At 52.9% G+C, this 14,405-nt stretch overlaps 1 protein-coding gene across 1 annotated transcript; it reads right to left on the bottom strand.

Moving 5' to 3' along the window:
• On the bottom strand, positions 1 to 579 carry IUM83_10578 (uncharacterized protein; the record flags this gene model as incomplete). Its single annotated transcript, XM_067935090.1, has 1 exon — positions 1 to 579. One exon carries the CDS (start codon positions 577 to 579, stop codon positions 1 to 3), a length of 579 nt encoding a protein of 192 aa, XP_067791551.1.
• Between the last annotated feature and the right edge of the window lie 13,826 nt (positions 580 to 14,405).

The following is a 14,405-nucleotide window of genomic DNA, read 5'->3' as shown; positions in this document are numbered from 1 at the left end:
TTATGGATCCCTGCCTGCAAGGTAGTTCCTCATATTTGTCTTATACGCTTCGAAGTCGTCCACGATAACCTTGATCTCCTTCTTATTTTTGCCAGCTTTCCTCATCATTTTCTTGACATGGGACACCGGCACACGCTTATCATAGAAGTACCCGATCATTTCTTGCATCTTAGTGTTGTCATTGAGGGCCTCATCGAAGATTTTGGCGTTTTCTTTGTTCACGGATTTTTTTCGGGCTGCTATTTTTGCCACACCCAGCGCTTTTTCCTTGTCCGTCTCTATCTGGAGGAGGCCCTTCCAGTGCTGTGCTTCAATATTTTTGTACACTTTCTTCATGTTTGCATCCTTGTAGGCGGACGTCCACGGAGCCCACTTCTTCAACCCAGACAAACTGATAGTCCTTTCTTCCCCTCCAAGCTCTTCAACCTTCGTGTTAGTTGATTCACGAAGCATCCTGAGCGAGGTCTTGGCACGGACTCTGCTGTTCTGGGCCGCATCAAACGCGGCCATCGTGCCGGTCACGCCCTGGCCGTATTTTGTCGGTTCGGAGAGAGCGGAGCCAGCCAGGAGTAGGATCATTGAGCCGAGGAGAAACGCGATTTTGGTTGATCGCATACTCGTTCTTCGGTTTTGGTTGGAGGGACTTGCGAGGAGAAGTGCGAATCGTAGAATGAAGCAAGCTGTGGTTTGCAGCGATAAATCCGCAGAAAATCCTATCCCAATATTATCCTAAGATTACGCGACAAACACCTGGTACGTAACATATTATGTTAAGTACCAAGGGTTTGTCGCGTGATCATATTATGGATAAGACAGGAAGCCCTATCCCAGGATTGTGTATAAAAATTATACATATAACGGTATAGGTCCGTAACGCTATCTACTACCATAAGGGTGCGACAGCGATTCACTGAGCAGATAATACTTCGAAAGACGAGATTATTGCTCAAAAGAACCAAAGAGTAAATGTATTATACTGGAAATTCTTTATCGAAATCTTATTCCTCCTCTTCAGATTGCTGTGATCTCCCACGCGCGTTGGACACCGCTGCTTCGCGTCTGGATGGACTGCCTGCGCTCCTGGCCCAAAGGTTGACTCCACATAAATAAAGTAGATCAAGCGTCGTCCGGCAAAACAAAATCTAATTTGTAATAATAATGAGCAGCCAGCTCTGTGTCTGGATGTGTTGATACATGAACTACTGTAGCCTATAATTTATACGAAGAGAACCAACGCACGGATGATAAGAAACCAGCTTCACATGCATTTACCACTACTTTGCGGATGAGCGCTCTAAGATACGGAAAGGTTACGAACGCACCGTATATACCGTGACCATGTGGAGGATTGCGTACAGTTCTCTGCCATCATGGTACCTTCATTGCTGTCGCAACCAGGGTGGCTACGATTTCTATCCAAGAAGGCGCTTTATGAATACTAGCGTACTGTTTGCCGGCACCTCGAACTTGCTCGTTGCATACTTGCAGGTCGCGCGGGACCATTACGCCGCGCCGCGCTTGTAAGAAGCCGCAAGAATTGCGAGAATTGCGGCCGAGGGGAAGCGTCTCGACGACGCTACGGGCGCTCCCAGTGCATAGCGACTTGAAGCGAACCGGCTGGCTTTTTTGCTATTGTCCGCCAAACAGCTGGCATTTGTGTGGAGCGCACGCGCAGCTGAGCACTAGAGGAGAGTACTTAGACCCTAAGTACAGTACTCTCCTCTAAGTTAGAGGCAGTTTGGTAGATTAGGTACAGTACAGTACTTATCATTCGTGATACCTGCGGGTGTATAATCGTAGCTGACAGAGCCAGGTGCGGAATAGCATAGCCAGGCACGAGGTATCACGAACGGTACCATAATATGAAGCCATATTGGGTCGCATCTGAAACCTCAACTCCTCAAATCGGGTTCAACACACAAAACAGAAAAAGGACACACATGGCCTTTCTATTTAGGTCGAGTCGTCCCAATTGACCATACAATTGGTTGCTAAACCAGATATCGGTCTCGATCGCTACACCATTATTGCAGACAAAAAGCTAGGCAGTCTACTATAGTACTGGCTATCTGATCAAATAGCTTGCGAGATGGTGCGATCCATGACTTTAGTATTGTGGAAATGCAGTAGAGCAATTGAGGCGCTGTTTATTGAGCAATCTAGTATCTGATCAAAAGGTATTAGACCGCGTTTGGTTATATACAGCGAACCAATTATACCTCTAGTACGGTACTGTGTCATCAAGTCACGGTCGCTGCCGCTGCTGTCCCCTTCGTCGACAGGAGGCACTTCCGTGACTAGGCGGAGCAGGCGGCGCTCGCGAGCACGCCGATTGGTCTCGCGCCTCTTGTTCTGTCTCGTAGTTCCAATGTGGATTAGACGACGCAGATAGTTTTTGTGGTTCTCTCCGTCGTATGCGCGGAGCGGATGCGCACGTACTTGAAAGTCGACGCTGGAACGGTGTACGGGGCTTGCGCCGGCGGCTGCGTCGACGGTCTTGTCGATGACGATACCAAAAGGCAAGCAGAGCTGCGTGGAGCATTTCAAGCAGAAGATAAAACTTATAGTTGCAAGTCGGTGGTACGACTGCGGTGTAGATGTAAGACTGCGGATAGATCACACTTCAACTTGATTTGATACCCCTCCCTTGGTTCAAACGGAAGGGTTTCCGTCCAGTCGTACCAAGCCTTAACGCCCTGGTTCTACCGAAATGAGCGTTTATTATAGTGTTTTGAGGTTTCAGGAACGACCCATTATGAACCTCGTGAACCTTGGTGGGATTCACGGTATCATACGCTATGACGGAGGCAAAGTCGGAATTTTCGTCGAATTCCCTCGATGCACCCACTACAGTACTGGGGTGGAGACGGTCCCTATTTAGTGTAGACACACAGATTATTTAGTGAAAACGCGACACCACCGTTTACTATACATGTAATACTATGTGCCTTGCAGGAGTTTTGGCGAATCGGACTTGAAAAACTACCTTTTTCGACGCTGGGCTAGGGGTAGCCTAAAGAATTGACAAGCAAGACCTACGAGTTAAGCTTAGAATAAGACAATAATATCCCTGGGCTTAAACGCAGACATCGGACTTTCGTCGGACTGAGAAACTAGCTTTCTGTGATGTAGTCGAAGCTTGGGCTCGTAGAAGGCAAAAAGAAAAGTGATATTGTAACTTAAAGTCCGTACTCTCTTGTACTCTAGACTAGCTACTCACTTCATGGCCACTCCTTGTTGAATGCAATTGTTAGTTGACGGGTCGCCCCGTAAACTTCGTCCCGTAAGCCGTCTCGTAAGCTGGCCCGTAATACGTACCGCAACAAATATAAATTACGTACTCCGTAATAAATTACGAAACCAGTAATATATAACGCAGTGCGTTACTGTAGTGGGTCTAACTTGACTCACTACTTTAGCTTACACGTTGCGCAACGTGTATGAGGAAGCGTAAGTACTTAGTAATTACTTAGGTTAATTATATTTGAATACACAAATATAAGTTAAGTAAGAAAGGATTCCAAGTGACTTAGATTAGGTAAAATGAGAACTGTATTGTTTGTAAATTGATCTTCCTCTAAAAGCTGCTAAAACTGTTTATCATCTATGAAAGGGTTGGCAGCGGCTGGCTGTCAGAGCCCCGCTAATATGCATGTCTCTGATTGGTAGAAAGATGCTGCTTTCTACCAATAGGATCTTTTGGGTATGTGTGGACCACTCACTGTGGTGGTCCACTTCAATGTATCCATCGGTGTGTCTTACACCAATGTGAGGAAGTATCCAAAACGTTTAACAGATAACCTATCTGTTAAATTCACAAGTGGCTTGCAGCCACTTGTACGTGTAACCCCGTTACACCATCCCCCCCTTAAGGTTAGACGCGCGGGGTCCCCGCACGTCAATCTTTGGAATTGACCATTCGTCAATTCTCCGCGTTTGGAGAAGAAATCCGCGCTCATTCAACGATGAGCGCGCCTCAGAAGAAGTCCGCAAAGTCGATGGGGAGTCATCTCTCCATCGACGACTACTTCGAACGCCAGAAGGCGAAGTACGGTGACGTCGTCGACTTCGACGACGACGATGAAGACATGGAGGGCGAGGAGGACTCGCCCTCAAAGCGTGAAGACTCAGTGTCGAGCGAATCGCTCGACCCTCACGCCAAGAACGTTCGCCCGCGTGAAGGGGGCGAATCGGGCGCTTCGAGTTCGAAGCGTTCGCGTACTGAGAGTGATACCCCACTCGCTTCAGCTGGGGTTCTCAGTACTCCGCGCGCTGCTGCTGCAGCGCGTGATGTTAAAGCTCAAGGCTCTCCGCGCGCTGCGCCTGCAGCGCGCGATCCATGGATGCCGTCCGCGTCCGAGATCGCGGACCGGTTTGGGAACTCGGTACCTCCGAATGAGGTGCCGCTGTACGTATGCAGCGCAATCAAAGATGACGCTGTGGCTGCCGAGCTGCACTTTGATGCGGATACGCATCAAAGGCGCGATTACTACATCGGACTCTTTCATGAGCTCCGATGGTTTCAAAGCAAGAAGACCTCTTCTCGCAGCAAAGTGCCCGAGTGGCAGGCACTTTGTCAAAGTTGGAACGCCTTTGTTGAAAACTTCAACAAGAAACCGAGTGCTTACCGTGATCGGATTAAGCAAGCGCGTGATCGCTTCGAGACGTACTCGAAGCGTGGAAAGGTGGAGCAACTCCACGTTGCTGCGGAGGAGGCTAATGTGCCGTGCGCTGTGCCCGAGGGCTTTCAGTGCACGAAGTGCTTCCCAGGCGCGATCCGCTTGAGCGACCGCGACCTGAACGGGTACACGTCATTCCGTGTGCCCGAGAGTCTCAAAGAGCTCCGTGCTAAGTTCTTAGCACGTGAGGGTTCGGGCGCTAGCGATGATCGCAGCGCTCGTGTTACTTCCGCTGCGCCAGCGCGTACTGCTCTTCGTACGCCCTCACCATTTCCGGAACGTCCTCCAGCAAGACGTTCCGCGGCTCCCATGTATCTCGATGGGGAGGAAATCCTCTCCAACGAATACGAAAACGAGCCCCTTGAGGGTTCATTTTCGGGATACTATGGTCAACAATCCGCTCAACAATCCAGCGGGTTGAGCCGCGGGCGTCACGGATCGGCGGTGGCGGGGGTGGGAACACGCCCCGGGTATGATCAGCCCCGGGCTGATCAGTATGCGCCTCTCCACGACCGGGTGGCCGTCGTGGAGCGTCTGCAGGGCACTGAGTTCGCCGCCCTGAAGCAGGAGCTGGCGAACCAGAAGGCCCAAGTCGCGGCGGTCTCGCAGACCGCCTCGAATATCCAGGTCGAGCTGGGGACCCAGATGAAGGGGTTGCTCCAGCGCGTCCGCGCGCTGGAGGAGAGGTTGCTCGTCGCCGAGGCCAAGTCCTCCGCTTCTGCCTCGGCTCCTGCCGAGGCTTCGGGTCAGCCGAGCTAGATGGCTCGTGCTGCCGGTATGGCTTCAGCCGTCCGACGTAAAAGTCGGATGGAGGCGCATGCTAGACGGTATGTCTAGCGTGTATGCGTTGCCGTGCCGTGCCAACACAGTGACGGCCTGATGAAGCGCGGAGAAAGCTTACTTGCTCCGAAATCCGAAACTGCATGTTTAGGCAGGTTTTGCGTAGCTAACAAAACCAATGAACTAACTTTGAATTCATTTGTGTTGCCTCTGCCCACATTGTCTGCGTTCAGCTTCTGTCTATCCACAGAAGTTGCAATCGCGTCCTGGACAAACCGAATCACGGCTTGTCTTTTGGCTAGGAAGTTGATTGCATCCGAGCTGAAGTCATTCAGCTCGCTCTTCGCTAGAGGCCCGGCCTCTGCGTGGTTCTTCGCTGTGTCTGCGCCCTGCGCAGACCCGTGGTCTTTGTCCTTGTTGTTGGGGGAGTCTGCGCAGGGTGCAGACTCATGTGGTTTGTTCGTTGTTGCAGCTGATACTGTGCAAGTGTCAGCGGTTTTCTGCGGCTGCTGTATTGCAGTCGTAGATCCTCCCCCACTTAAAGTGGGAGCCATCACTCCGAGTAAACTCGGTAGACGTGGATGCCGCATGGCATTCACGTAGAACGGTGTATGCCCTGACGAGGCATGCACTGAGTTATTGATGACAAACTCTGCCATCGGTAAGCACTCGCTCCAGTAGTGGAACGAGTGAGCGTAGCTCTTCAGAATGTCGACGAGCACGCGGTTCACGCGCTCGGTTTGGCCGTCCGCCTGCGGATGATCCGCAGTCGACATTGAAAGCTGGCTCCCAATAAGTGTAAACACTTCTTGCCACAGGTGCGCTGTGAAGCGCGAGTCTCTGTCCGACACGATGTCGGACGGCATGCCATGGTGTTTGAACACCATGTCGACGAGCAGACGGGCCGTCTGCTTCGCGGTCACCTCTGCTGGCACCGCAGCAAGATGTACCATCTTGCTGAAACGGTCTACAAAGACCACAACACCGGTGTTCCCTCCGCTATCCGGGGGAAGACCAAAGATGAAGTCCAAAGACATGGACTTCCAACACTCCGACGGAGTCGGTAGTGATTGTAATGGAGCCTGCGCAAACGGCGCAGGCTTCACGCGTTGGCATACCTCGCAAGCACGGATGTACTTGCGCACCCACTTATACTGGTGGTGCCAGTAGAAGTCGCGCGTGAGAAGGACGTATGTCTTCTCACGTCCGAGATGTCCCGCAGTCGGGGCATCATGATATTCGTACATGATCCTGAGTCGCAGGTCATGGTCATTTGGCACGACAACGCGATCCGCGTTGTCGTCGACTGCGTTGTAAAGAAGCAGTCCGTCGTGCACTCGAAAGCGGTGTGCACGCGCACGAAGGTGCTTGGGCAGCTTCTGACGGGACTTGTCAGAAGGCGCTGTGCCATAGGCCAGCAAGAGCTTCGTGTCCGTGTCGTGCGCGTACGCGGCCTTCACATGGTCCAACAGAGACGATGTGGGTTTGCTCGATCGTATGGCGTCAATGGCATTGACGTCAACAGCTTCTGCATAGTCCGGCCGACGTGATAACGCGTCGGCCACCACGTTCAATCTTCCGGGTTTGTATTCGACCCGGAAGTTATACTCCGCAAAGAATGAGAGCCATCTCGCCATTCTCTGTGAAATGTGTGGTGACTTCACTGCAGTGCGCAGTGAAGCATGGTCGGCGTAGACCACAAATGGTCTACTTCCAAGCAAATACACTCGGAACTTTGCGAGTGCATACTTCATGGCAAGGAGTTCCTTGTCATGCACCGGATAGTTGCGCTCAGCTGGCTTCAGCTGACGCGATTGGTAGTAGACGACACGATCACGGCCCTCGTGATCGTGCTGCATTAACGCGCATCCGATCGCGAAATCGGATGCGTCACACACTACGTGAAATGGGCGATCTTGGTCAGCCACTGCCAAGATCGGCGCCTCAGTCAAGCCCCGCTTGACTGTATCGAATGCCTTTTGGCAATCGGGTGTCCAATTCCACACAGCTTCTTTCTTAAGAAGCTGTGACAGCGGGCGGATCTTGCCCGCATAGTCCTCCACGTACTTGCACAAGTACGTGGCCAAGCCAAGGAACTGCCTCAGTTCCTTGACACTTGAAGGCGTTGGCCATTCGTTAATCACTCTGACCTTTTCTGGGTCAGGGCGGACACCATTCTTCCCTACGAGACACCCGAGGACGGGTATCTCGCTCGCCCCGAAGATACACTTCTTCAGGTTCGCGTAGAGCTTATGCTTTCGCATAAGCTCAAGTAGATGCCGGAGATGCACCCTGTGCATCTCTACGTCGGTCTTCCCGTCCACAGCCCGGCTGTGGATGAACACATCATCGAAGTAGCTCGGTGCGAAGTCGCGCACCGAGCGCAACAAGTGCGTCACGCACCTGTTGAAAGTCGCAGGGGCATTCTTAAGCCCCTGTGGCATTACTAGCCATTCCCAGAGCATGCCGCTTGGCGTGCTCACTGCCGTGAGAGGGATATCGCTCTCACGCATTAGGATCTGATAGAATCCATCTCGCAACTCGAGAGCACTGTAAACGGTGCTCCCGGCCATCGAATCGATGATGACATCTTTTCGTGGTATCGGCGTCTGCGCCGGTACCGTCGCATCGTTCAGCTTGTTGTAGGCATGAACGATGCGCCATCCGCCCTGTGGCTTCTTGACACAGAACGTCGGAGCACTGTGCGGGGACTTTGATTCCCGCACTTGTCCTGCTTTACGACGACTTTCAAAGAAGTCGTCGATCGCTTTCACTTGCTCTCGCGGCAGTGGCCACTGCCGCGTGACACAGTACTTCGTGCCCGGCACGAGATCAATCTCGTGCTGAATGCCCTTATCCTGCGGAAGCTCCGCAGGAATCTCTTCCGGGAGTACGTCTTTGTACTCCCTCAACAATTTGTAATAGGGACTCGACTTCAGCGAGTCCCAACCTTGTTCCTCGAAGCGCTCTCGCTTCGTCTTCGCACTGAGAGTGTCTTCACTCTCAGTGGTACTTCCCATGAAGAGCTGCCTCAGCTCTTCGCTCTCGCTCTCCGTTCTTTCGCTGTTCGAAAGAACGCAGACCTGCTCGATGCGTCCATCGTGCAAGTCGCGCGTGAAGCGCTTCCAGCTCATGGCTGGAAGCGAAGTCAACTCCGACGCCGTCGTCGGAGGATTAGCGAGTGCCATCTCACGATACTGGAATCTAGCATCGGTGCGTGTCAAGACACTTAGCGTCTCGACATCCGGCGTCACCGCCTCAGTCTGCCCAGCAGACTGCTCTTGGGGCGTCTCGGTCCCGGACCGAGACTTGCGCAGCGTTTTCCGCTTGCGCCGTCTTCTTGTTGTGCGGAGCGCGGCTCCGCACAGTTGTTCTTCTTGTCCAGGCCCGGCCGTGGACAGTCGTTCGCCGGCGGACCCTGTCCGCGGGCGCGCGGTATCAAGCCCGGCTTGACCGCATGGCGCTTCGTCGTGCAGCCCGGCTGCACGACAGCATGCAAATTGCGTCAGTGCGGTACGTTTGCAACCGTCCGCACTGTTTGCAGCGTCAACTCCCGGAGTTGACACGCCTTCGTCACCTCGACGCCATTCATTGGCGGAGCCCCTCATGACTGAGGGTGCGTCGGCTCCCGGAGCCGACGCGTCGTTGTCGACCTGACCGCTTCGGGTCAGGGACTGTCCCTTACACGCTTGAACGTGGGTGTTGGTTCCCCGAACCAACACATCTTTTTCTTCCGACGTCGGCAGCCTTGCCGACGTGGGTCTTACTTGTGCGCGCCCTCGCGCACTTCTTGGGCACTCCGGGACAGCAGCATTAAGCGCTGTCTCGACTGGTGAGCCGCGCGCACCTGCTGGTGCGTGCGCTGCGGTAACAGGGCCATCGCTCTCTGTTCCGCTGTCGCGGCCGAAGCGCACGAGCGTGCGCTTCTTCCAGTCTATCACCGGATCATGCCGTGGCTTGCACGGCATGCCCATTACTACGTCGAACTTATCGTCCAGGTCCAGGACGATAAAGTGTTCGACAAACATCCATTGTTTGTACGAGAAGCGCACGTTCACGACGCGCTTCTCGGTCTTCACGATGGCACCTGTTGCCAGTCGTACCTCCAGAAGACTTCGAGGTGTATCTACCTCCTCGAAGTCAAGTCTCGGTAAGCTCCCCAGTCGAACAAAGTTGTTCGACGCGCCTGAATCCACCAAAGCTCGAAGAGAGTCACTCGCTCTCTTCGAGTAAACCTTCAAGATGACTAGGTTTGGCCTGTCATCTTGTTTCTTGCAGTGAGAGCTGGTCTCACTCGGGGCTGCAGTCCTCAGTGTCGCGTGCCCGATGTCGGCACGCGTGACTGCATTACCAGTAGGGCGCCCCGCGCCTACTGGATGTTCGCGTTTTTTGTTGGTCCGCGGCGATGCCTAGCATCGCCACGACGGCCACCTCCAGGGGGCATGGGAGCTGTGCACTCCCGTGCAAAGTGACCGATCCTTCCGCAACGGAAGCATCGCACGTTACCTCCCTGCTGCTGGTAATCAGCAGTTGTTGCGTTCGAGAGGTCCATTGGTTCTGGACCTCCCGTCCTCGCTACCGGGCGCGGTTGCGGCCTCGGTACATTTACATGGAGTTTAGCCTGCCGCAGGCTAAACTCTTCTTGCATGGCAAGAGTGATTGCAGCTTCGAGAGTACTCGGGTACTCTCGGAAGAGATAGGTCTTCACGGGCCCATCTCTAAGTCCTTTCATGAACGTGACGACCTCGGTCGCCTCGTCAATCGGGTTAGTCACGATATTTGATACCAAATATCGTGCGCGCTGCGCGTAAGCATGGACGTCATGCTTACCCTGCTGAAGGTCGAGGAACTCCGCCCTCGACCGGAACTCGTTTTGCGGGGGCTCAAACGCTTGTTTGAGCTCCTCTTTGAACACTTCGTACGTGCTGAAGCACGTAGGATCGGAGAGTCGGCGTCCATACGCCCAACTCCTTGCGCGTCCGCCAAGGCAGGACATGGCGAACGCGACCTTCGACAGCGGGTCGACGATGCGTCGAGCCGCTATGGCTGTGTCGAGTTCGACAAGCCATCGGAGGAGAGGCTCGCCCTCTCTTCCCACGTAATTGCTTACGCTCAACTTTAATGGTTGAGCACGCGGTGTCGTCCCTGACGACGCCGTCACTGAGGAAGCAGCGTCACGCTGCTCCTTCATGATGAATCCCAGAGCAACACCATGTTGCTCCGTCGGCGATAGCGTACGCAGCATTGTAGCTATCGCCGCTTCTCCAATGACTGTTGACAGTCGTTGGAGGGCCTTCCACTCTGGGTCAGACAGGTGGGGGCAGTCAGCGCGTGCAACATGCGTTGCAGGCGTGTTGGAGCTCTCCATGGGCACCTCCGTGCTCATGTGGTTCTCGGCTCCGCGTTCGTACACCGCGTACGAACGTCGAGCAGTCGGTCGTTGGACGGACTACAAAGTGCTACCAGGTGTTGTGGGTCTAACTTGACTCACTACTTTAGCTTACACGTTGCGCAACGTGTATGAGGAAGCGTAAGTACTTAGTAATTACTTAGGTTAATTATATTTGAATACACAAATATAAGTTAAGTAAGAAAGGATTCCAAGTGACTTAGATTAGGTAAAATGAGAACTGTATTGTTTGTAAATTGATCTTCCTCTAAAAGCTGCTAAAACTGTTTATCATCTATGAAAGGGTTGGCAGCGGCTGGCTGTCAGAGCCCCGCTAATATGCATGTCTCTGATTGGTAGAAAGATGCTGCTTTCTACCAATAGGATCTTTTGGGTATGTGTGGACCACTCACTGTGGTGGTCCACTTCAATGTATCCATCGGTGTGTCTTACACCAATGTGAGGAAGTATCCAAAACGTTTAACAGATAACCTATCTGTTAAATTCACAAGTGGCTTGCAGCCACTTGTACGTGTAACCCCGTTACAGTTACACTTTCAGCAACGCAATGTCCGGATGGCTTGCGTTTGCTCGGTATTCGGAGATTTCCTCGAAAGCGAGGGCTTAAGATGACCTACTCTACAGATATGCGATGGAGAGGCATTGTGCTTATCTACGTATACTCAGTTGATACTGCTACAGTAGGTACTGTGCTGGGTTTCTCTGAGCGAAGTCTCTATCGGTGGTACAAACTATTTCGCATGACTGGTAATGTTCTCAAAGCTGAGCAGCGTGTAAAAACTTCGCGATGACCTCGCAACGTATGTGCATTTGTTGAGCAATATGTGAAGGAACATCCATGCTTCTACTTCGAGGAGCTGCGCTACGAGTTGCGGTCGCGGTTCAAGGACTCTATATGCGTTTCCGACTCTACAATATGCCGTGCGTTGAGGTTCGACCTCAAACTAACTCGAAAAGTACTAAACAAACGCGCAAGGGATAGCCTGCCGCGCGAGCGACGAGAGTACATTCAACGTATTGCTCCTTTTTACAGTGGACCTGATCAGCTCGTTTTCGTCGACGAGACTTCAAATGATGGAAGGTAAGTTTGATATCATTGCTCCAAGTAATGCCAATGGTGAACTAAGTTAAACCGAAACGCTTATTTACCGGTCTGTACTCCGCCATTATGGGTGGTCTGCCAGAAACACGCCTACTCACGTGACGATTCCATTAGCCGAGGTAAACGAGTCTCAGTGCTTGCTGCGATGGACCTGCATCGCGACGGGTACATCTTGAATCTTCACATGAATGAGCTGATACTCTGCACTATCTAATCGTTGTGCCTCTTGTTGAGCTTGACAACACCTCTAATCTGCTAAAGCGCACGGGATTTCTTGGCGTTGGCCTCTCCCACTTCCGACGTTTCTGCTAAGGTGCTGTTCACAGAGTTAAACCAGAGGTACGAGCCCGAAGCCATTAGCTTACACACACCAAGCCATATCCTTGCAGGCTCAGCCTTGCATCCACCCACGCTAGTATCTCCCGCACCGCATCTGCTCACGTACAGTTGCCTCGCATCTGCTGACGCTCCCGGGCCTCGCTTGTCTAGCCCCATCGCCAGCTGCTCTCAATAGTTTTGCCCTCGAGAGGAATTGAACCTCTATCACCGCAAACGGGGCTTTTCCGTTAAGCTACGAGGGCGCTTCTTGGCGAGAGCAGCGGGAGCAAGCAGCTCTCAGATGCAGAGGCCAGTTGCGGCAGTGGTAGTCGCCGTGATCGCCGTCCTTGGCGTTGTCCTGGGTACGTCCTCAGCGTCGTCATCCCAGGCCAGCTTGATTCTGAATGGGGGCTTCCGGCCAGCCGACCAGCCGGTGACCACAAAACGAAGAGTCGCATCTTGATTGGATGAAATTGCATGGAGCTGGGTACGTTTTACAATGCTCTACCCCCATTTTACAAAGTCCGATTTACATCGCAAGTACCGATCTAACCCTTGCAAAGCATCGGCAAAACGTCAGAAAGGCACAGTAAGCAGAGAGATTTTCAGGGTCACGCTGATTCGAGAAGGCGACCGTCTACAATGGACAGCGGAGAGCAGGTGATGTTTGATGTGGTGTGTACTGTGGTGTTTGACGGCGATGACAGCAGGATACAGCAGCATAGTGGCGTAACGGATCAAGGACGGCAGGCGACGGCGTGGAAAGATTGCAGCACCAGCGAGCGCGAAGATACCAGAAGGGGTGAGCAAGGTGATAGCGAGTGCAGACTGCCATGACATCGTCTGTATGATTGATAATTGTGTGGCTGAGGCGTGTTGGCAAACGTCGCTGCCAAAGATCGCCCGCCCCAAAAGACACGCTCAGCCAGGACCAAGGATAGCGAACCCAGAAGACGGCTCAGTCTAAGATCTGCGGAGTCGGTGGCAAGCCGAAGACGCGGAAGAGCGTGCGCTGCGAAGCAAGCTCCAACCAGAGCATCGTACCTGCCGGTGCAGGCAGCAGCAAGCTAACGAAGAAATATACTTGAGTTCCTGAGCGAGCATCTACTTGAGTCAACTAGAGGAGCGCTAGTGAAGAAGCCACTGTCGAACGAAGTCGTGCGGAAGCAGCTGAAGCCGAAGCAAGCCGTAGTCGCCGTACTACTGGTGACGTTCGTCGACAGGCCCCACGGTAGAAGACCGTCGGAAGGGAGAACACGAAGCCTGTGCGCGCACGTGGGCACGGTCTACATAGTGACAGCTCCAACCAGCTATAGTCTCTCTGGGCCTAAAGGAGAAGCAAAGGGTCGAGAGCACGTGCAAGCAGTACCTGGGACAATTTCGGCGATAGCGAAGCTCTCCCTGTCAGTAGATATTGTACATTGCATAAGTAGTCGAGCTGTCGTCGTTAGCCACCGAAGACCTCACGACTGCAGGCGCGAGATTCGGGCAAAGTACAGGTGGTAGCTGGGAATACAGAGGTAGCTTACTGCACAATGTATGTACCTACTCTCTCGATGCAGATCCCAGTATCACCATCATCACTTTACGCGCTACAGTACCGACTTCCCTGGCTTAGTGGACAACTGATAGAAGTGCGGCCGCAGCATTTAAAGCTAGCTCTCGCATTGGCATATAATTTCCGCTATAATTATTTAGATACAAATTTACCGGTTTGGTACAAGTATTGTGATTCTGATCGCCACTCGTCCAGAGATGCCGGAGCGTCGCAGCGCTTGCGAGCGGCCGGATGCGCACGGCCACGAGCACGTAGGAGCCGTCGTCGTCCGCCATGGCGCGGCGCTAGGGAGCGAGAGACGCAGGGGGTGCAGAACGAAAGTTAGACGGAGGGCGCGCTCGGCTTACCTCGGCTCGCCGCAAGAAGTGACGCACGACCTTCACGGCAAGCGAAAAGCTTACAGTTGCCCGAGCTGTAGAGGAGTGCAAGGACGTTCCCAAAGTTATTCGTGAGTACTATCCTGACCTTAGCGAGTTTGCTTACGAGTCTAAACGTACACTATTTTAATAGTGCTGAAGTGGGTACGAATCGAGAGCACAGTGCAAAAACTGTGCTGCC

This window comes from Phytophthora cinnamomi, assembly GCF_018691715.1.
Source record: "Phytophthora cinnamomi strain GKB4 chromosome Unknown Contig39, whole genome shotgun sequence".
NCBI lineage: Eukaryota > Oomycota > Peronosporomycetes > Peronosporales > Peronosporaceae > Phytophthora > Phytophthora cinnamomi.
This window is presented reverse-complemented; position numbering and strand designations above follow the sequence as displayed.